This window comes from Vipera ursinii, assembly GCF_947247035.1.
Source record: "Vipera ursinii genome assembly, chromosome: 2".
NCBI classification, from domain to species: Eukaryota; Metazoa; Chordata; class Lepidosauria; order Squamata; family Viperidae; genus Vipera; species Vipera ursinii.
Genome location: NC_139513.1, coordinates 123,451,184 through 123,475,845, shown reverse-complemented (window position 1 = coordinate 123,475,845; position 24,662 = coordinate 123,451,184). Strand labels below are relative to the sequence as shown.

Here is a 24,662-nt window from a genome sequence, read left to right as displayed (position 1 = left end):
TTGCCAGCAACCGGGCCAACGGACTCCTGGCCGCCAGACGCTGCGCTTTGGGAGACGCTCCCCGGCGGGTCGGAGGGAGTGCCCGCCCGCCGCCAGGCCGTTCCAGGAACTTCCGAGGACTTCCGGCGGGCCTGGCACCCCTCTCGCCCGCAGACCACGCAGCGGCCCTTGCCAGCCGGCCTCGGCATGGCCTCCCCAAGCCCAGCTCTCCAGCGCGTCTTCCGAGCCTACCTGGCTGACTGCCTCCTGGGCGGGGCTTGGCTCCAGACGCGCGGCTGCTCCGTCTGCAAATGTGCTCTCAAATGGGTGGGTGGAAAGAAAAGCCCCTTTGGGCTTCAAAAGGGAGGCTTTGCACCATCTGCATCAGACGGGGCTGAATCGGGCTTGTGTCGGACACTTGGCAACTGGCATGTAAGTATTTTCCGGCGTATAAGATGAAAAATCTTGAAAATCTTCTCAAAAGTCGGGGGTTGTCTTATACGCCGAGTCGTTTTATACGCTGGAAAATACGGTAGATGCATCAGATAAAAAGGTTTTCAATAATGTGTCATTGTATGCTAGAAGAGTCAATTTGTGAAGATTAAAAATAGTGGTCCTTTAGGATTTATGCTATGACCTTTAGATATCCAGAAATTTTAATCCTAATATATAAGTTGCTTATCTGAGGCAGCTGGATCTGCTGTAATTTCTTGTGGCTCATCTTAGCTGAAGTGTTTTTGATACTTGGTAAACAGAAGTATTCTCAAACGTATGATGAAGATCATTAAGTGCTGTAAAACATATTTAAGAAGAAATGGCAAAAGATTTCAATGTAACTTAATCAAAGGTACCTCTTAGAACACTCAGAAACTTTCTGTTTAATATGCTGTGATTGATGAAGCCACCTTGAGTGCCAATTTGGTAACAGAATCCATGAATAGAAAGTAAAGCAATGATTATACCCAATCATTAACAAGAAATGTTAACAAGCAGCAATTAATGTCTCCCTCTGCCAAGGGAAACTCTCAAATCTTTCATGTATATGCTTCTCTATGCCTGTAAAGAGAGCCAGTATTTTGTAAAGCAGGGGTTCCCAACCCCCGATCTGTGGACCAGTACCAGGCCGCGACATGCCGGTAACCGATCCGCACAAACAAAGCCCCATCCATGGGATGCAGGTAGCACACAAACCCACGCAACTCTCTGGTCCATGGAAAAACATTTCTCCATGGAATTGGTTTCTGGTGCCCAAAACGTTGGGGACCTCTGCTGTAGTGGATAAAGGCAGCAGGTTAGAATAGAAACCAGGAGATCATGAGTTCCAATCCTGGCCTTAGAAACAAAGCTATCTGAGTGTCTTTGGGCCAGTTAGTCTCACTCAGCTCCAGGAAGAGGAGCATAACAGAATAACACACTGTGGCAAACTAATTCTGAAAACACTTCCAAGAAAACTATAAAGACAGTTCTTGGTCAATCAGGTAAAGAAATATATCAGAAATAATAAACACATTTTAATAACTCCCTTTTAATTGTAATTTTTTTTGTTCTATGGTTATATAAGCAATGATATAAAAATACAAATGATGCCTGATTTTCATTCTTTTTATTTTTTTAAAAAGCAAATGATTATTATTCAGAATATTTGTAAATCACATAGAAGTTTATATTATCCAGTTATGAAAATATAAAGGTCACAGATTAGAAATAATGTTAGTTCTTTATGAATTAATTGTACACACTAGCAATTTCTCTTTGGATTATTTCACTTTCGCATTATGAATGACAAAATAGCGTCTCATACTATTTTGCTTAATCTGAAATGTTCACAAATATCCTTTTGATATATAGTAAATGACCACAGTGCAGTATGAAATGATGGTAGGCTCAGCTATAGATAGTTACAATTCAAAAAGAGATATTTGTACTAATTATAATTTGCATTTATCTATAACTGGTTTATCTTAGAAGGGAGTAATTGATTATTTAATGAAAATATTTCTATTTTAATGTCATACTTATTGAAATAATAATAAGCCATCCATCTTTATGAAATCCTTAAACATGCACATGTGTCCTTTTTCTGTGTATCATCTGATCCTATTTTGATGCTGGAAATTCGGGGAATATTTTTCCGCACATTTTAAAAATGTGATAAAAGGCCTTTGCTTGAAGCTGTCTTACCAGGTACTTGGCTGACAGTATGACATAGCTTCTAACCATTTGTGGAGTGATGTAAATAAAACTGGCCATCTAACCCTTGGTGAAATCCTTGATATAGGTCTCATTTACTCAGATAAAAAAGTACCTTAATGGACTGTTGGCATATTAAAGAGCGTAAGAATACACATTTTAATTCTAGAGTTTCCAATTAATTCTAATTCTACAACAGGAATCCTAAAAAACACATTTATATGAAATTGATCTAGAAGTAGTTTAATGTGACACAGAGAAATGGAATTAGATGGATTCATATCAATGACTAATATACTAAGCTCTTTATGAATGGATTCTGCAACTGTCTTACTCTTTCCCCTTGTTTTTTCCCCCTGTAAGATACAATGCAATAAAGCTTTAGTCAGCTGTAGTCTGCAGAATAATTGAACCAAGAGTCTTCACCTAGTCCAGACCAAGAGAGATCAACATCTCATTTTCAACAATGGGAAAACCAACAGGGTGTGAGAGCAATATCCTTCTGTCCCTCATTGTAGTATAAATGGCATGCTGACACAATATATTAAAAATTCATATCCTATCAGATACATTGTTTTGCGTATGTGCACTCATTCAAAACTCTTAGTTGCCAATCTTTTGAAAATAAAATGTAATCTTAAAACAAGGCAGGGGTATTAAATGTGTTAAATGAAGAACAGTGTCAACTTCTCTGGCTCAATTCAGATGTAATGAGAAGCCGTTATGCTCCCCCATTCCCCTTCTCAAGATAAAGGGAAGCATGTCTCCTCTTGTGTTTAAAAGTCACATTATGTCAGAATCCATTTATATCACATTTCATAATTGTATAGGTAGAACAATGTGTTATTTCTGGGGATTCTGCCATCTCTCCGAGGGGGGGGGGGAGAGGATGGTTACTAAAGCGCTTTTCAAACAACAGGGGATGTTTTAACTGGGGGAGGGAGGGGGACAGACAGGTCTGGATTGCATCTTCATTTACAACTGAAAAGGAAAGCAATAACCATAAAACCAAGGAGAGTTCCCTTTCCCATGGAAGGCCCTGACACCTAGCAGCTGATGAGAGCCTGACCAAATGGATGAGGGGAGGGGCTGAAATGGGAATGCTTTATATAGGATTGAAATGTAACTTTTGTCAGATTCCGTCTTGTATTGCCACAATCGATTCCATCCTAGTAAACATTTTCCTTTTGGACTAAACTTGCATCCAAGAGTTCTTATTTCCTAAGATGTGGATTGAGGTGGGTCCTGACACATTACTTGTTTTAATTATGGTTTCTGAAAAAGTTGGATCTGAAACATCTGTTTGTTAAGACTTGTTTTCAGTTCCCCACGTTTAGTTGCTTACAGGTAATTCTTCTGTAATTAAAAGAAGATGCGAAAACTTCTTATTTTCTCACAGAATCTTCCACAGCCCATTCACATATAGGGAGGAATCATGGTTTCTCATTACATCAGAAGTAGGCACCAGTGTAACCTTCTCCAGCCACCCATCCTTCCCCAAATATATGTGAAGTTTTCTCAGTTTACTAAGGTATCTTTTCCACTCAATCACGGATGGGGCTTCTACTGGTTCTCTTGGTTTGCACTTGGGTGACAAAGTGTCTATTTGTCTCATGTCGCTGAAATTGCCTAATTTTATAAAAGTGTGGAGGTGGAAAAAAAATGACCGCTTGTATTAATGTAAAGATAAATTAAGGTAAAATTGTACATTGGAAGGGGAAAAATAACTTTGGAACAAAGTAACGTATTATGAAGATAGTTTTTGATGCATGGGATGTTTTATACAGTCTGAAATACATAAAACATACATCTGATAGTAGTTTCTTGACAGTGAATTAAAAGGAAATAATTAAAAAAACAAATAGGTATGAAACAGTTTAAAGTCTTTTATTCCCTCCTTTTTAACAACAGATGATTCATAATTACATGGAACACTTGGAAAGAGCAAAATTTCATCAGTTGACAGGAGGTGAACAGCCAGAGCCCATCACGCACAGTAGAATTAGGTAAGCTTCATTGAATTTTGTTTGAGTGAAACCCATTCATTTTTGTTTCAAGGCTTTGTTTTTTTTAAAAATCTTAAATAAAGATTAGAGAGTCACAATTACATTTTTTGCTGGATTATAAGAAAGACTGTAGAAATCTTTCAGGAGGAATGAACATTATTTTAATGGGAAAATTGCCTAGTTAATACTGATTTAGGTCTAAACTCATATAGGTTTTTATGTAGCAGGATTTTTCTTTCCCTTCTCCAACAGAGACGAAAAACAACAAAAGGATATGCAGTTGAGGGTGTGAAATAACTGAATCTCATTTCCCTTTTTATACTATTGTGCACATTTTCATGAAAGGAGATCTCCAAGTAAAGCTTTGTCTACATTATGGAGATGCCTGAGCTTCCCATCCAATCAAGTGGAGCCAGGCTGCAAAGGTTCAGCGTAGGGGGTGGAGGAAACTGCCAACAAGCTTGCTTGTATCCTTAGGTTGCTGCATAGATGCTGAAGAAAAGAGAAGCCGCTCGGATTCCTTTTTCCTCTGTAGGTGGGGGAGGAGAGCGAGGTGATGTCATTTTGCTTTGGAGCTGCTGCAGAAAATAGTGGAAAGCTGCTGTCGATGGCATTGTTTCTGTGGCAGCAGCTCAGTGACAGACTTTTACTACAAAGATACTCCCTTGTCCCCTGCGTAGCCTCGGTTCTTGCATTTCACCATGCCAGCGCAGCGCCATGAGTCCTGGATGCATGCTGCTATTTGTGTTTGGCTTCGTTGGCGGGGCGGTGGTCATTAATTCAGCTATTTTAGTGTCTCTTTCCGTTTTGCTGCTTGTGCACTTTTCTATATCCACTGGTGTGCCAGCTCTGACGCAGAATTTACCAAGGATTCTCAGGTATTCTGACCCCGGAACCTTTGCTTTTTAAAAAATATTCTTTGTTCTTTGCCTACCACGTTATTTCTCCTCTCTTGAATAGGAGTAGAAAGTGGGAAATGGTGGGGCGATGCTGATTTGAAGTGCCATTTTCAAATCTCAGTTTGATATTTTGTAGACTATGTAAAATGTACAATTTACCATTTTAAAGATGGGACAAGTTTTTTTGATGTGCTTTGTTTGAGATTACAAAATCAGTTGTTTCTTGAGAAAATCTTTTATTCAATTAGCAACTTCAAAAAGCTTTCTGTAACAGCCTTTCGTTTATTCAGTTGGTGTTTTGCTCCCAAGAATCATGTATAATCTGCCTGGGATTAATTCTTCCAACAGAAATTATTCAAATTGCATAATTGCTTTTTATTTCTCTAAATAGATTGTTGACATGCGTTTAGGAATATTATAATGTGAAAAATAGGATATAAATGTATACTTTTTAAACCCATATTTAGTAATATTTGTTTCACCCCAGAGTACTGAGTTGCAGATATTTATCTGGACTTATCAAACTACTTTTACAGCAACATTGTTCAATATTGCTGTTTGAAAACTTCTATTTTTTTAAAAAGTATCTGCATTGATTGCATGCATAATTGCATGCATATTAAGGTATAGCTAGCAAATAAAAATCAAATGTCTCGGTCCAATATCCACAATTTAATAAAAAAATGTTTCTATCTGGAACCTTTCCCTAATGAAATTTTACCTTTACAATGCATTTTTGGTGGAATCCATTGATCCAGTTCTTTCCAATTAGAACTCTGCTGTTACATAAAGTAAGCTGAATATATGGCTTTTACAGGAACATGAATGTAAGTGGATCAGTGTATTTTGTTGAATTGCTTTGTCTCATAGGAACTTCTACAAACTCCTGTGGGGTATTAGGATTTTCATATTTCCCTGGAATATCCCAAGGGAGAAAGAAGTCTTAACATAATCAGGAGATTCTGGTAATCCAGTCTAAGGAGATTTAATTTAAAAGTAAAAGACCATAAGAAAGTCTGAAGAATACGAAATGAAGGCATTTAATTTTATTACAGATGGATCTTTTTGCTTTGTCAATAATGTTTACAAAAAGCTGCTTAATGTAAAAGCTTCCACAACGCTTTAAATGCTATCTATATCTATATAGATGTATAAACCTTTGGATGCAAAATAAAGTTTATGCATTAACCGGGGTCTTAAATTGTAGGCGTGCATTTTGTAGGCGCCTGCTGAAGGCTGCAAATATTAGTATTCATGCTTTCAGTAGCTGAGAATTGCTTTTTATCTAGTTTTTGCAAGCCAGTAAGGAATCTGACCAATTGTGAAGAATTGATTGTGAGTTTTCAGATGTGATATTCACACAATGAATAAAGGACCTGAATGTTCTTTCATTCATATTATAGCTGAACATATAAAGTAGATGGGTAGATCTTCCCCTCACCCCTTTACAGTGGAGCTAATATAAATGGAGCACAATGGTGGATTTAAGCATACATTTATAGAACTCATTCTGGTAGCATCTTTCCATGGCTTATATTGCATTTACACATACCCCATTCCTACTCATATTTGATGAATCAAATTAACTTTTTTTTAAAGTCGTTTTCCCCCCCATTTGATGTAAACTGCCCAGAGTAGCCCATGGCAAGATGGGTGGCAAATAAATTTAACAAAAAATAATAAATTTGAATGCTGGTTGCTTCCTTACTAGTTTCTCGGCAGAATGTAAAATATTCAGAGTTGGCCAATAGAAATGATAAGTGAAAAAATATTTTTTTTAAATACTTGGTACCATTACACTAGAATATAGAAGCATCTTCGTATATTTTGTTAAAAACAGACTACTTATAAGATCAGTCTTATAAAAAAGCGGTCACATCCTTTCCATTGACAAGACATATTTCAAGATCAGGTGGAAACTTTGAAGCTAGAGGAGAATGCTAAATGAAGCAGTGGAATTCAAAGTAGTTCAAGTGAGAAGATTGAATTAGAGCTGTGCAAAGCATTCAAAGACACACTGAACAAAGTATATTTGTACAAGTGAAGTTCTCCTTGACGAATTGTGGCTTAGGTTGTTTATTGTGCATTTTCTGCATTTAGTGGCTTTCTTTAGATCAGGGGTGTCAAACTCAATTTCATTGAGGGCCGCATCAGCATTGCGGTTGCCCTCAGGGGGCCGGGTGGGTATGGCCTGGGTGGGCGTGGCCTACTGGGTGGGCGTGGCTAGAGTGCGTATGGCCTACTGGGTGGGCGTGGCCAGCTCTACATCGTTGGCATCAAGGGTGCCTATGGGGGCCTGGGCAGGAGTGGGACAGATCTGAGGGTCTCTGGCAGAAGGAGGGTCTCTGGGCCAGGGCCAAGGCAGCGGGGGCCGTTCCCTCACTGTTTCCAGGATGGCTTTGCGGGCCACATGAAACCACTTCATGGGCTGGATCCGGCCCCCGGGCCTTGTGTTTGACATGTCTGCTTTAGATAACAGACTGAGCAGAATGGAAAACCCGGGAAAGCGCTCAAACTTGCTAGGTTGGCCTTCAGACGATGCAGCTGCCTCAGGAGTTTGAGAAGTGTTTTGTTCACACTAAGACGCTACATAAAGTGTGTTTTTCATTCTTCTAGTATTAAATCTTGTAAAATGACTTAATAGATATAAATGCCCCATGTTATGGCTTGTTACAATGTGTGAATGTTATTCAGTAAAGATGATTTAAACATGCCATGGCTTTGCGTTATGTTTATAGATACCTGAAATATCTTTTCACACACTTTTCACATGATACATAATAGAGCTTAATTACAGACTGGGAATCTGCTTATATTAAAGTTGTATGGAAGACCTGGATAGCTCATGTAGTAGCCACACCAAGTACATTGTTGCTGATGGTGAACTGTGTATGTGCGTATATTCAAATAGATTTTAGTAATTGTTGTATGATGCCTGATAAACAGTTACAATCGGGTATTTTATCAGTGCATTATCTTGGCTTTTATTGTGAAATGAGTGGTTTCAGAAATAGGTACTATTAGAAACTACTGTACAGAAATCAGATGGAAAATAGGTGACTGCATGTGTTAATATTTTTGTTTCAAGGGCTGTTTTTATCAAATGCCTTTAATCAAATGCAGTGAAGCTGTGTTTTGACGAATAAGAGAGATACTATATATTAAGATTCTGCCATACTTTGTATTCCATTCAGAAAGGTGTTTTGGAATGTGCAGCAGCATAGAAATAGCATTTCCTTCAGCTTTTTAAAGCAACTGAGTTTTTCTGGGATTGTACAAATGCCTTCTGAAACTGTCATCTTGTATCATGAGAAGATGCAGTTACTTTAAAGAGTTGTAAACAAGGGATACATTTATGCCCCTGAGTGCTCCCAAACAATTTTTGGAATTGAATTGGAACTCCTGTATAGCCATAGTATGTGTGTAATTTGCCAACATTTAACTGAATTATCTTGTTTTAATCACATCTGAATGGCACACACAGAAAAGAAGTCTGGATACTATACATTTTTTAAGCGTTATATTTAATATAGTTCTGATGCTTGTGTATTTGTATTTGCATTATTTGTACATTCGTAACATGTATACAAAAAGGAAAACAGCAGGCAATAATTTGAATTCAGGACAGAAGTGGAAATTCTTCCAGTTCCTTCAGATTTTTATACCCTTTACTACTAATCTGAGGTCTTTTAAATTGATAAACATTCATTCTTAAAGCAAAACATAATTTTATCTGATTTCTGAGTTTAATGTAAGTAAAATTTAGAGTCACCCACAAATATTTACTCTTCCAGTCGAAAACTTCTTACAATTCCTCACAATGTTTAAAAAAGGATTAATGTTGAAAACAAAATATTTAAAAAATGAAGACAATACATACACTCCTTGAGTTCCAACTCTTTGTTCAGTGACTGTTTGAAGGTATGATGGCCCTAAACAAAGGGGCTTATGACCTGTTCTCAAAGTTCCTGTCATTGCAGCATCCCACATTTGGGTGATCGCTGTTTTCAGCTTTCTCTGCTGGCTTCCCACCAGCAGAATCAATGGGGAAGCCAGCAGGGAAAGTCAAAAATCACCCCTCCCAACATTTCTTTGCTTGCTCGCACTGCACCCCCCCTTCCCTCTTGCTTGCTTGCACCTACCAGCCCCCTCTTTCCCAGCCTCCCTGAGCTCTTTCTCACACAAGTTTGCGGCACCCCTACACTGCTTATCTGGGACTCTTTCCACTTAATGACCTGCAGATCTTGGGGTTATGACAGATTGCCTTTACTAAACAATTTGGTCACCTGATGTTGCACTTTATGACCACATCAATTAGCGAAGGCATAATTCATGAGCAATGAACAAGATCAGAGTGAGCAGTAGAGACAGATCAATGAGCAGAATGACTTCCCAGACTTTGCTCAATGAACTCCAGTGGACCCCCTTAGGTGAGGCATACTTTAAAAGAGGATCGCCATAAGAAAGGACCTCCTTTTGCTTACATATAGAAGTTCTAAGTTATATGAATATTGTCCATGTCATTATTATGAGTTATTCAAGAAATTCATATGGATCTATAACGATTGCCATTTTTGTTCCTGTATGAGCATCTTCTTCAGCATAATTTGTTTCAGGACAATTTTAACATTTTTAGATAGATACGTGATAGAGACATGCTTACTACGTTTTTTGAATCTGTTTGCAATTGCCTATTTTGTATACCAGTGCTGAGAGCTGCTGCTACTTTGTTAGAAATTGTTTTCAGATGGGTGTATAATGTGCTGGTGACTAGTCAGAAAAAAACAATAGCATGGCTTGTTTTTAGCTTATATTTTCAGTTTGGTGGTGAGTGGAAATCAATGGCAGAACAGAGTTATATACAAGCCTCCATTAGACGCTGTCAAGCTAATCAGGGCACTGAGAGGAAGCCAGAACATATGATGTGATGTACACTTGGCACATAACCCTTAGTGGAGATGTTGGCTGATTGTAGTTTATAGTTCCTCATTTACTCTTTTTATTTAACTGCCTGACCTGATATTTTACACTGTGTTGATTTGTTGAATCAAAGAGATTTTTTTCTGTTCCGTCTTCTATTGCTTGTGGCATAAACGATTCATTGCTGATATGTAACTATCTTTTCCTCCTGCAGTACGCCTGGCCACATGTCAGCCCAGCTTGCTTTTTCATTTTTGCCCGTGTGCAAATGGTATTTCATTAGGATAACCAAATACTGCAGCGGGAAGAGTCATTATCTTTGGGGCAAAACCCTGTAGTATGATAGGTGTGACCTAGACCTTGCAGTCATAGCAATGGAGATGGCTGCCTGCAGCTATAGATGTCCTACCCAGGAACACTAGTCTAAAATGCTGTAGAAACCTCACAGTAGTTAAATCAGTGTTTCTTGATCTTGTTCCACTTGGAGCCACCTTTTCTGTGGGAAAGTTGGCTGGTGATACAGTGTGAATGAAAGCTTTATAGAGTACAGAGCAAGTTTGGTGAATGGATGTGTAGGACTAGCATACTAATCAATTGAATAGTCAAATGATTGTGCTGGTTTGACTGTAGTCAATATTTGTTAAACATTCTCTGAAACCGTGAATGTGTTTGTGTGGCAGCCAAAGTTTTAAATTAATTATTCTTCCATATGGAAACGAGGATCCTTTTATTCTCTAGTCCCAAATGATACTTAATAAGTTGGCAGCTTCTCCAAAGGAAAGATAGCCTGTATTATCTTCCACAAGCTCTAATTTCCATTCAAAACATTAATTTAAATAGGCAGGAATACCTTGATTTAAATCAGGTTCCTCTGACACTGAGAAATCTGATCTGTAAACCATTTAAATTTACAATTAGAATATTATTTTTGTTATTGTAACTAGCCCTTGCATCTCTTGGTCTAACTATTTGTGTGGCTTCCTTTCCCAGAAAGTATCTTTACAATATTGCAGGGTAATATGTTTTCTCAAGCATTTAATATGAGGTTAAGGATGGGAGTTTAGAAACTTTTGTATAATATAAATTTATTTTTCTCTTTATTTCAGTGTTGAAAAGTCCTATATCATTCAGCTTTGGCCTAGCTTTATTAAAAACATCAAGAAAAAATATAAGTAAATATTTTTTATCATAAATATTAATCATTCTACTTTAATTTTCATCAGGTGAAAATCAAATATCTATATTTAAGAGATGAAATGCAGTGATCTTTCCTTTAGGCAGAAAAATCTCCTTTGATTGAATATTTTGGGAAAGTATTGGTTTAAAAGCAAAGTGAAGTGAACTGCATACTTAAATGCAGTTTATTCCATGATATATTTTCTTTATTCAATTTGGGGGGGCGGGAAGTTTAGCTTTTCTGGGAGTTTTTAGTCTGTGTTCCCTTAGCAAAAGCTGTTTGAAATCACAGTTACTTGATAATTAGTTTTAAATTCTAACCATTGGTTGCCTTTTTCCAGACTTGATGCCTATTTCATTTCTTTCTCTATATTTGTAGTGTATAGTTGCTATGGTGCTTTCCTGCTCAGAAATATATGCATAATCTTAAAATAAGCCAAGATTTTCTAATGAGATGTTGATATGAGCTTTATTTCAGCAAAGTATGTTTGTAACATGGCCTTAAATGAATTAATATGTACATTGTCTACTGCCTACATGTAAAGTAGCGTAAGAGAGTATTTATCGTGAATCGGTTTGAAATGGCAAACATGATTTTAACATTTTAAGTTTCAAAAATCGAGAATCTATAAGAAATTATAACATATGATATTGTCCCCTTTATCTACAGAAAGGAGCCTCCTATATCATTGGGCATCTTTCCGCTCCCTCCAGGAGATCCACTTCTTACTCCTGATTCTCAGAGAGGATCAGTGGAAACTCCTGGATCAGATAGTTGGAAGTTCCGTGAACTAAGTCAGCCTCGTTCCCGCACCAGCCTCAAGGTAAAGGAGCTGTTTTAATTTTCACAGTGAAAAAAATTATTAATTTGTTCCTCAGGAAGTATGTGTATGAACAAAAGCTAAACTTCCAATTGTCTTTTCTTAGTGCACAAATTTTTGAAACTCATTCCAGGTGAGTTGAAGGTAAGTTCCTTTTTCTTCTAATGTATGGTTTATTGAAAAGCTGATTGATATCTGCACTTGGAAATATGGGAAGACAACATTTTCAAATTTTTTAGACACACTGTTTTCTAAGCTTGCAGTTGGGTAGAATCCTTTGGAGGACTTACTCTGTTTATCTTTAGGAATTATTAATATTTATATTTACTGTTTTCAGATTTTGATGACAAGCACGGTTGTGGTTTTGTTTTTAAGGATCTAGGGGAAGACTTCTGTTGGAAAAAAAAAGCATAAGGACAGAGCATTAAACCAAGCGTATATTTTTTTTATCTAAAAAAAGCTTGTTTAAATAATTCATTTATAGCAATAATTGTATTGAAATGATTAATTTTATGCTGGCTAAAAGTATAACTGTTGTTGCAATCAATGAAATGTCTTGCAGAGTTTTACTCCTTAAATCAGAAATGTCATGGCACTCACTGTATTTTCTAGTGGGACTTACTGATCCCCTTTCCTCTAAACTGCATGGTATCCACCTAGCAAGCATTTATTATACTGTAGCCCTGAATAAAGCCATAATATGAATCCATTCACATGAATTGGTCAGTAAGCACACATATTTTTTCACCTCAGAATTATAACCCTAAAGCTTCAACTTGAACTTGATACATTGTTTGGTGCACTTTGGGTTGTGGGTCAATGAAGCTAATGAAAAAGTAGTGTTAACTCTTACATATTTAAATGTACTGCTACGTGGATCACATGAACTTTAGATTGTCTGGTGAAGGATAATCTTTTGCACTTTTTCCTGGGCATTTTGGTGAAGGATCATCTTTTCTACTTTGTCTGGACATATCTGAAATATTTAAATTCATTGATATTCTAAATACTGCAAAGTAAACTGAGAAAATTCCCCTCTGGGCAGCTTCTGAACAGCTACCATATGAGTTAGTTTAGAATGAAAAAGTGTAACTGCTCACAGGTCACTTGAAACTTCATGGATGAATGAGGTTTAAATCGTACTTTCCACTTAAGGTCTTAGAGCAATATAATCATATTTTTCTTAGTAGTATTTATCAGCTTTGACGAAGCATTAATTTAAATTTATCCAGATAACCTGATACTTTAAGAGCAGCAGCATAAGAACAGTTGCAGTTTTTAAAATGAATGGTCACTTTGCAATTAGAATAGTCTAAATTTCCTTGTAACCTTTCAAACAAAGGTCTGCAAGTTCTGTTTCTGTTGGTAACCAGGCTTTTTATTGGGAGCTTTTTTACTGCTAAGGTCAGTAGTTTGAGTGCTGCATTCTTTTCATGATGTGGGTACAATACAGAAGCTGGGAAATATTTAGACAAAGTGAAATTTCATTTCACTCTGGATTTATGGAATAAAACTACAGATGTTTTTCTTTTAATAAGTCAGGGTATTTTTGGTGGATTTTAGGGGGAGGAGTTAGTGGATTTGGGAATGTCACTCTTAACAGCAAAGTTAAAACTATTTCTGGAAGTGTTTGCTGGAGCAGAAGATAATCCTAGAATATCTTGCCCAAGTAGGCAGAGCATAATGGACAAACAGCTATGTAGGAAAAAAAAATCTCCTTTATGATAAAGATTAGAACTATGTCAGTAGAAAAATAAATTGAATTTGATAGTTTGCAATAATGAACCTAAACAGGGTGGGATACAGCCCTCTTGTATAGGTTGATACAAATGAAAATACAGTACAGATAAATAAAGTACAGATAATCCCCGAGTTACGAGCATTCACTTAACGCTCGTTCAAAGTTACATGATGAGCGCTTCCTAGTACTTATGAACAAGTCCCGAAGTTATGAATATTGCAGCACCACGGCATTCGTTCGCCCTTACGAGTGACTGCAGTGGCTCTGCAACATTCACCCTGGTTTTTCCTTCCCTCCCCACCCCCACCCTGGATCTCCCTAGGCACCAGGCCTTCAATACTTACCCTGAGAAGATTGAGATCCTTCGCTTCCTTGGCTGTTCCAGGCCTTCGGTGCGTTCGCAGAGAATGGAGGCCTAAAGTAACACAAGATCATGTGAGATTAGTGGGGCGAGATCTCATGCTACTGATCTCACATGATCTAATGGTATTTTAGGTCCCTGTTCTCTGCAACAGAGAACAGAACCGAAGCTGGGGCACGCTTCCCTGGCCTCAGATCTGGGCGGCAGTGGCCTGGAAGAGGCCTCTGGAGCCTGGATCGGGCCTCAGGAGGAATGCGGAAGCGTCCCCTGGCCTCAGATCTGGGTGGCAGTAGGAACTGCGGCAGAGAGGAGACGGATCTTTTCCAGGTGAGTCCAGTGCAGCAGGAAGGGAGGGGGAAGCATGTGGTATCTTAGTGAGTCAGGGAGGCCTTGGGGGCCTGTTCCATCACTAGGCCCTCCATGGCCTTCCCTACTCTGAGATACCTCATGTTTGCTTAACGAGCCGCGTGTGTTTTAATGAGCAAGGGAGTGATCTTGTTCGAGGTGCTAGATTCACTCTACAAATTTTCGAGTTACAAGTGGAATGGGCAGGCTCTGTTACACTTGTAACTTGAGGACTACCTGTATCCATGAAATCAGAAGTAATGAGGCAATGAAGGTGGGACTAAAATGTCAGTGGTTTTATGAAGAACATAGTGATTGTAAGTTAGAATAAACCGGAGGTGTCAAACTCAATTTCATTGAGGGCCGCATCAGCATTATGGTTGCCCTCAAAGTGCCAGTTGCTGTCCACTTCTCTCCCTCAGGCTTGGCCCACAGAAGCCTCTTCTCTCCTATCCCCTTTTTTCCCTTAGGCTTGCTCCACCGACATCTCTCCTCTCCTCCCTATCGCCTTCTCTCTCCCCTTACTCCTCCTCCTTCCCACCCAAACCCCTCCTTTTACATCCTCTCCTCCCCTCCCCCATGCATTCACTCACTGCCCGGCTGGCTTTTTCATCCTGCGCTCATCAGCTGGAGCTTCTTGCGCTGATTCTGGGGTCCCTGCCAAGCACCGACAGCCTCACAGATCCAGCTGACACTTTGCCCTGAAGACTGCTTGTGCCTGGCTGCCAACCATTTCCGAAGTCGCCGAAAGCCCCGATTAGCTAGAACCCCGCGTGCCGATCCTTGGGCTTCAGCAGAGTCCCAGCAACACTGCAGCTCCAGCTGACTCTCCCCAGGCCTCACTGGCGCTGCTGCCGCTTCAGCTCACCGACCCCCGCTAAATACTCAGTACCTCCTCCTCCTAGTCTGCTTGCGGGCCAGGTCTAAACACATCACAGGCCAGATTTGGCCTGCGGGCCTCGAGTTTGACACGTTATTGACTGATACTACTATTCCTGTTACAGATAGTCCTCAGTTAACATCAGCAATTAGGATCAGAATTGCCATTGTTAAGTGATGCAGTTGTAAAGCATTATATCACACGACTGTGCTTCTTAACCACAGCAATTCTAGCAGTCCCAGTTTTGTTAAGTGAGGAGCTTTCTTCACTGCAACTTCTGACTTCCCACTGGTTTCCCTATTGACCTTGTTTCTGACAGTTGGAACTCCAAGGGGCTGTCATAATTACCATTCAGCACGGTCATAAGTTTGAAGACTCGCTGAAGGAATGGTTATTAAACAAGAACCACCTGTACCTTTCTTGTCTATTTCCTTGAAGAGGAGAAATACAACTTTTAGAAGGATATAGAAGTAGGATGTTTGAAAGGATGTAAATGAGTATTTCATTCAGTCTGTTCCAATCTGATACTCATGATCTGTCCATTAAGGATAAGGAGCTAAAATAAAATAGTTTGTTTCAACCATTTACCTAATGCAGGTAAATCATTTGAGAAAGATACTTGGCCTAGGGCCAGGTTACTTGAGGGACTACCTATCTTGAACAGTATCTGCCCAGCCTATTATGGCAGATATGGTACTCTCCAGATTCCTTCATTGAAACTATGCTGTCTATCAGGACCCCAGAAGTCTGCCTTCTCTGTCATAGTACCTGCCCTATTGAATGAGCTCGCCCCCGCTCAGATCTGAATGGCCCTGCTCTGCTGGTGTTTCAGAGGAGCCAGAATATCTGGCTGTTCATCCAGGCCCTTGGCGAGGATGAATAACATCTTTTTTTGACCTAGGTTTTGTTTCTACCTGGTTTGTTATTCTGCCATCTCTATCCTTTTTTATTTCTTGTTTTTCTTGTCTTTATTTTCATCCTTTAAATCAGAGGTCCCCAACCTTGGCAACTTTAAGACTTCTGAACTTCAACTCCCAGAATTCCTCAGCCAAGCTGGCTGAGGAATTCTGAGACTTGAAGTCCACAAATATTTAAGTTACCAAGGTTGGGGACCCTTGCTTTAAATAGTTTTGTGAACTGCAGAGTCCCTGGGAATCAAGCAGCAAATAAATTTAAAGAATGATAATTCAGGATGCAGTACCTTTTTTTCCAAAATGATGTACCAGTGCATGGAATTACAACCAATAAATGGTAGTTCTCATTTTTTGTGTTCTTCTGTGACTTTTTTTTAACTTTCTCAATGTTTTTTAATTCTAATTTGAAATTAGAATTTGAATATGAGATATAAGGGACAATTTCCTTCTCTAGCTTTAAAGCAGCGACCCCCAACTTTTGCAGCTTGGTGGCCCAACTGGGGAGGGGAGGGGGGAACCGGGCCATGCAATTGGTGGGCTGGCGTGTGCGCACATGCACACAGTCCTTGTGCAAGCAGCAAGCCAGCGTGCACATGCACAGCTCAAATTGTACAAGCGGCAGGCCGGTATGCACATGCAATTGCCCACTGGCCCACCACTCACAGAAGTTGAACTGTGCAGGCATGTGTGTCCAGCTATGGAATAGGCCACGGCCTGGTAGTGGGCCATGGTCAAGGGGTTGGGGATGCCTGTTTTAAATTATACGTATAGATAAGCCATTGTTCAGATCAAGATGTATATATCAGGGATGATCTGGATCTACTGGTAGTTTTGTGAGTGTTGGGGTAGATTACCTGCCAGATATTTTTGACTTTGACAGTTGTAAAATTTTTACTAAATTCTGGTTATTGATTACAAATTCTCAGCCTGAGACGTGTGTTCAGAGGTGCTTGTACCTGAATTCTTAGCCATTTAGGTACACTTTCATTCTGAAATACAAAAGGAAATTATAAGTATTACTTAGCTGTTGATACAAATTGCTAATGTCAGTTAAAATGGATGAAAATTTTTGCTCAGGTGGCTTATAAAAAGTTTAATTTGTTTAATATTCATTGTACCAAGAGGAAGAATGAGGCTTGGAATATATTGTTAATTGAAACAGAAAAGTTTATTTTATTCATTCATTCATTTTATATGACTACCCATTTGTAGCTGGTGGTGTCCTGTTTTTATAGTCTGAATGTATGACATGTAAATTAAATGGCGCAGTATTAAAGTAGCATAAGGCAATATATAAAGTGTTTAAATTATTTAAACACTTATGCACTGATTAAATCTGCACATTTCAAAATTACGTATACCTTAATCTAGTACTTATTAGTCTAATGATGTTAACAACATATAGTTTGCTATGGAAAGCAAAAGAGAAAAAGAAATCTCATGGGCATATATTTCTTGTGCATTTCCTTTGGCAAACTGGTAAAATAGGAACTGTGATGGCGCGATGGTAAGAATGTAGCATTGCAGGTTAACTCTGCCCACTGCCAGGAGTTTAATCCTCACCGGCTCAAGGTTCACTCAGCCTTCCAACCTTCTAAGGTTGATAAAATGAGGTCCCAGATTGTTGGGGGCAATATGCTGACTCTGTAAACTGCTGCTATTGCTAATAAAATATTGTTTCAATTTTTTTAAAGAAAGCCTGATTCCCATGATTTCTACCTCCCTTCTTGCTTTTGTAATATGTTTTAGCAATGCCAGTCACTGAACAGCTGAATAAAAATTTTAGGAACAAAGGGGTGTATAGCTAGTGAGGAGTTCAACCCCTTGGCAATAGGATAGAGGCCTCCTGAAGGAAAGTATTGTTGAAGAGGATGAAGCTTTGTAAGTGACGTAGGTAAACCTTAGGTGGGTTTATGGAATGATATGTGGGAATGATCTTGAGAGACAGGAAGAAGACCTGCAGACATTGCAACTACCATGTAAAAAAATTCTCAGTCCACAGAAGGAGGGGGGCTAGGAAGCGTTTCAGAAGGGATCTTTCCTAGTTTTCCAGAGAGTAAAAAGGAGGATAAGTCTTGCAAGTTTCTGTTAATGTAAGCGTATGATAAAGATAGTGTTGGTACTCATAGTTGTGCTTCTTGTCTGGACTACCTCGAAGGGCTTAAAAAAGACTTAAAATGCTTAAGTCTACGGTCTACTACTACTATGGTAGTATTGAAGTATTATTGAACATGAGAAAAGTGTATTTTGTATCACTGAGATTGGTACCTTGAATATAACTGGGTGGCATCTCCATTAAGAGGAATTTTTTTAAAGTGAAATTGCCTTTGCAAAAAAATAGATATGCATCTTTTAGCTAGAAAACATAGTAAATTATCAGGCTTCAACTAATTAAGTACTAATCCAGGATTAGGGGATATGCCACATAAATTTGTAATTACTTCGAACTTATTTATGCTTTAGGATGAAATTTCTGATGTTAGCCAAGCAGGGTCCAAATCTACTACACCAATCTTAACTGCTGCTTCAGATGTGCTTACGTCTGCCGAGTCTCCCCTGAATGAAGACAAGGAAGGCCTTGCAAAGAATTCTGATTCGTGGAACCAGAAATTGGACATAAGCAAGCACATTGAAGTGCAGGTAGCCCAGGAAACAAGAAATGTATCTATTGGTAAGTTGCTAGATTATTCACATTTTGAGTAATTTAATAGTTTGAGTAATTTAAAATCCATAGTATGCCTACAGGTTCCAGAATTAATAAATACTTAGAGTGCTACTTGTATTCCTCCTAGCAAGACATCCTCATACAGAAAGCAGCAGGAAAGTCATGTGAAGGTGGCCTTATTGATCACAAGCATGCCTCAGTGTATTTACAGACTATGAGATTAAATAACAACTGCTCTCAGATTTATTATATGATTAAGACTAAACTGTTCACGTTTAAGGATCTTTATGCTGGAAAAATATTATTTTCTACATGACGTGTTACTAAAGTTTTTCACATTTAGAAAAGATGGTCTGTGACAGTGACGGCGAACCTTTTAGAGACCGAGTGCCCAAACTGCAACCCCAAACCCACTTATTTATTGCTGGGTGCCGGGTGGGTGTGGAAGATTGGGTGGGTGTGGCCAAGGTGGGTGTGGTCACCTCAATGTCGCTCGTGGGGAGGGGCACCTGTGTGGGGCAGCTGGTTGAAGAGGGCAGTTGCCACCTCTGAGTTATGGTGCGGGTGCCCACAGGGAGGGCTCTGAGTGCAGCCTCTGGTACCCGTGCCATAGGTTCGCCACCACTGGTCTGTGAGAAGTGATCATTAATTTTTGAAACTAATAATCTTGTGCATTGATACATTGGCTGGTATAGTGTAATGATTTTACGTGTTCGACTCGGACCAGGCAAAATTAAATTTTGATTCCTACTTGATCATGAAGCTCACTGTGTCAATGGGGGCCAGTCATTCTCTCATTCTTACCTAATTCACAGGATTACATTTTGAGAATAAAATTAGGGGAGATCCTATGTATGCTGCCTTTAATTCTATTTCATAATCCTTGCTTTTAACAATATTTACCTATTTTTTTAAGGATCTAATGAAAATGATGACAAATCTGAAGTTCAGGCAATCATTGAATCCACTCCAGAGCTGGATATGGATAAAGATCTTAGTGGATATAAAGGTTCAAGGTATTTAGCCAGCAATTTTCAGTCACTGGAAATCTTAGGAAAAAATACAAATACTACAAGAGTTTTGTAGCTCTTTGTGGTCATTATGGCATACGATCAATCTCTTGATCAATACTTTTCAGTCAATAGTAGCATTCTGGCATTCTGTGGCACTCAGATTTTCTATTGATGCTCTGGCTCAAAAACCTTTGATCTACCATGAAGGGCAAAACAGTATGTGCAGTAGCCATCTCTCAATATCTCCTCATAAGGGTAACATGTCAGATTGTTACGCTGCTTCTCATTGCCACGGGCTTAGCATAGAGGAAGAGACTGCAGGGTGTGGTTGGAGGCTCTAAAGAAATGAAAATGGCTAACCTGTTATGGTGGCAACGTGGATACAAAACTGTCTGGAAGAAACTAGGTGAATCAGAGGAGCTTGTAACCATGTGAACATCAGTGTTGTGGAGGAGAAAATAGTGCCTTGATTAATGTGCTTGATATTTCTGCATCCTACCAGGAAAAGAGAGAGAAAGGAAAGGGGGAAGGGTGATTGTTGAAGGTGTCATTTTGCTTTAGCTTTCTTAAATAATAAACCATTAATTGTGGCATATTTTTTTATGGAGCAGAATTTACATTAGAAAGTTTGCACATTTGTGCACTGAGATGTAGACTGGTGAAGTCTTTTTAAAAAGATGTAATTCTTCTCACTCGTACATTTGAATTCTATTGTGTAGCACACCTACCAAAGGCATAGAGAACAAAGCATTTGATCGTAATACAGAATCACTCTTTGAAGAACTATCTTCTGCTGGCTCTGGTCTGATTGGGGATGTGGATGAAGGAGCAGATTTGCTGGGTGAGTATTTTTTTAAAATTGTTTAGAAATGGTGAAAGCAATTTACAGAATAGTTCATGGATAGAGTTGTAAGAAAAAAGTACTCAGGATATTTCCATACATAATTCGCCTAGTGAATAGAGTTGAAAGCATTCACTATTTACCATGGCTCTTTAAATGTTTAATATAAAATCATATTTATGCCTGCACTTATCTGTTAAAAAAAGTGTTCCCGTTAGCAACCCATCTTTTGGGCAATCATCTGGGAAAATTACAGCTCAAATAGTGGGTAGTGATGGTGACCATTTTGTTTATTTCATAATGGTGAGATTATCTTGAATCTGCCATTGCATCATTATGCTTTCGGTTGCTATTAATATCCCTAATATTTTACATTTTTTCAGCCTTACAATTCAGTCTCCCTCCCACCTCCTCCAGTCTGGTTTTGTTTATGCGGATGAGGAATCTGGAAAATAGGCAGAAGAGAAAGGAGGAATTTATTTTAGGAAATCTGTAACTTTTTACCTATAAAAGGACTTCCTAGATGCTTAATGGGGAAGGTAATGTTTCCCCCTCTTTTAAAGTTAAAAAAAAGAGTGCTTTTAACATTAGTACAGTTACTGCCTTGAAGTGGGGACCGCTGTAAAAATCTGGTTGTTCTCCCAAGTTTTGAGCTGGGGTGGCCGAAGCCCCTCTTTTGGGTATTAGAAGTTAATGGGTGGTTTGGGGTGTCTGCTGGGTTTGCTATCTTGCTCCTTTTTCTTTTTTTTTTGTTCTAGATTGTTTTTTGTAGTTTGTTATTTCCTATTATATTGTTTTATACAGGTAGTCCTCAACTTCCAATCAAAACTGAGCCCAAAATGTATGTTGGTATAAGCAAGATATTTAAGTGAGTTTTAGTCCATTTTATGACCATTCTTGCCACAGATTTTATGACCATTCTTGCCACAACAACCCAGATTGTTGTGGGCAATTAAGCTGACTTTGTAATAATGCCACTTGGGGGGTGTATGAAAGCCCTAATAAGCAGGCATATACATAGAATGAAGGCTACTGCTAAGCTTGTAAGCCGCCCTGAGTCTTCGGAGAAGGGCGGGATATAAATGGAATTTAAAAAAAATTGAATCACTGCAGTTGTTAAGCTAGTAGCACAGTTGTTCTGGTTTCCCATTGACTTTGCTTGTCAGAAGGTCGTAAAAGGGATCACGTGACCCCAGGACACTGCAAAGGTCATAGATATGAGTCAGTTGCCAAGCGTCTGAATTTTGATCAGGTGACTGTGGGGATGCTGCAACAGTCATAAGTGTGAAAAATGGTCATAAGTCGCTTTTTTCAGTGAGGTTGTAACTTTGAACGGTCACTTAAAGGAACTGTTGTAAGTCGAGGACTACCTGTATTGCCTGGTGTATTGTCAGATGCCCAATGTATTGGGAGTTGGATGGCATCAGAGGGAATGAGATAAATGTTTAACATGCCTTAAAATGTCAAGAGGAATTTTTTTGAAGTAACATGTCTTTTGTTGTACAACTGAGATATATGCGAGTTGTTCCTTCTTCAAACATTTCTTGGTGGAGGAACATCTTCCACCCCAAAATTCATGTGAAGAAACACACTTTCCTCTATTCGCTTGAAAGTGTATTTTTGTGTCAGTTTGAAGGGAGAGAAATCTCTACTTACAGAAAAATACTACATTTCCTTTCTCTCTCTCTCTCTCTCTCTCTCTCTCTCTCTCTCTCTCTCTCTCTCTCTCTCTCTCTCTCTCTCTCTCTCTCTCTCTCTCTCTTCCACTTCTCTTTGTAATTCGGTTCCTCGGCCCTGGCTCTGTTTGCTTAAAACAAAACCCCAAAAGAATAAGTAGATGCTGACAATGTTTTTTTTATAACTTATCCCATTCCACTAGCAGTCACTTTGTGTTACGCCCATACTGTTTCTGCATTTTTTTTAAAAAAAATAAGATTCTTGAGCCATTAAGGGTAATCTTATAATAGATATAAACATCATAGTGGCACCTGATTAGTATGGTCTCAGTTATGTTATTGCTGTTTAGGGAAGCGGGGAGCGACTTTGATGAGAGGAGAAATGGCTGTAGTAGAAGCATAAAAAGGGGGATATGTTAGAGACCACAACAATTTCACTTTTATAACAAAATAGGTAATTTTAAGGGTATATTTAAATAGATCACTGATGCAGTATTAAGGTGATTAACAGGCATGCCATCATTTTTGTAATACTGCTCAGTTGTAACCATGTACTAATTGCTTTAGCATAGATTTGTTTTTGTTTTGTTTCTAGATAGTATGTGTAAATAGGGCTACCAATTTGCTTAATGGTACAGAAGCCCAGCTGTACGTAATCTGAGGGAACACATTTTATACGAAATGTTTTGTATTAGTAGTTTACTGTGCTGTATTTTGGCATGCTTTTGCAACATTAGTTAAATGGGATTCTCCAATTTGCTTTCTCTTGGGCTGCGTACCCAGGAGAATATTCTGGTTTGTATCCTTTTTATATATTTGAAAGTGATTGTTTTGAAGTTCAGCATTCTTGGCTGTTGCTTTCATAATGTCTGTTTTGCAGTTTGTTTTGTCTTTATCCTGCCTAGTGCTTTTTAATTTATTTTGCCTGATAATTATTCTCTACTCAGAATACCAACAGTTAAAAGCGTTGTTTACATAACTGAAACAGTTCCTTCCTTGAAACTGAAGTATTCTAAAAACCCAAACTTTCACCATTCATTACAAATAGTCTTCCTTTCTGTGTTACTGATCCAAATTCTGCCAATGCAAACATCAGCCTTGAAGAAATGATTGGGAATAAGCACATGGCAAGGAGTTTGAGCTTCATGCAGGACAAAAGGCTGTTTTCTAATCTTTGAAACCTATGCGAACAGGAAACATGTAGGGTGCAAATTACATACTGGCTAGTTGGAGGACAAAAAATAAAATAAAAATAGAATGTGATTATGCTACCCTGACAGAATGGACAGAGTGTTTCTGCTTCCCATACAGAAAGCCAAGAATCTGGGATTTTTTTTAAATCTATGGATTTTAGCAGTACTTTGAGTGCGTCTTATCAAACAAGCAAACTTCTGTCCTTTTGTTTATATTTTTCCATAGTGCAGGCAGCTTGTCAAGTGTTAGAAGATCCGATGTTGAAATAAATTGTACTAAATGCATAAGAATTTCAAAAGCTTGTTTTTGCCTTGCTCAACTAGCTTTCTGCACAATTGCAGTGTGCTCACAGAATACCTGTCCCTGCAAGAATTTCCCTGTTCCCTGAGTCAAGAGGGACATTTCTGATGTACAAGCATAATAAATACCAGGCAGCCCATTTGCTCTAGAAGTTATTTAAAGTTTTGTACTTTGAAGTGTAGGCAAGGTTTTTTGGTGAGAATAGTAGCTTTATTTAAGCCTTAAATAAATGATGCGTAGGTAGTCCCATTACTTCGCATGTTGTGACAATCTGACAATCATTAAGTGAGTTCACCTTGCTTAATCACCCTACCTCCTGCTGTCCCTGATATAGACGTTAAGTGGAGCATGGAATATCTAGAAGGGGGGAAAGCATTAGTAGGCCTAGCATAGGCCCAGGCCCACCTGATGAAGACTCCCCAAGACTTTCCCCATTCCCTCAGACACTCTGTGCTCTACTTCCCAACATTTGGGGTCCTCACAGCCCTTGGACTTGCTCTCTCCCCGGGTCCCCGCAGGCCTTTCCCCTCCATACTGGCTCCCAATAGACCTTTTGCCTGCTTCACATCCTGCCAGGCTCTACCTCTCCTCCCCACCCCATCATCCATTGTGCACTTACCTTTCAAAGATATCCAGAGCTCCAGACCTGTAGAGTTGCAGCTGCTCCAAAATGGCACCTAATTTTGGAACATAGTCATCCGGCCCAGTGTGGAAGCAGTCTTTTGTGCTTTCCTAACAGAA

The 24,662-nt window shown here is 38.9% G+C and overlaps 1 protein-coding gene across 2 annotated transcripts in view; it reads left to right on the top strand.

Moving 5' to 3' along the window:
- Positions 1–24,662, top strand: part of SPAG9 (sperm associated antigen 9) — a 105,794-nt gene that overhangs the window by 22,981 nt on the left and 58,151 nt on the right. For both annotated transcript variants that reach the window (XM_083353922.1, XM_083353921.1), the window contains exons 4-8: positions 4,081–4,175; positions 11,841–11,994; positions 18,696–18,903; positions 19,814–19,913; positions 20,630–20,751. In XM_083353922.1, coding sequence (XP_083210048.1) covers positions 4,081–4,175; positions 11,841–11,994; positions 18,696–18,903; positions 19,814–19,913; positions 20,630–20,751 — 679 coding nt within the window. The remainder of the gene's footprint in view (positions 1–4,080; positions 4,176–11,840; positions 11,995–18,695; positions 18,904–19,813; positions 19,914–20,629; positions 20,752–24,662) is intronic.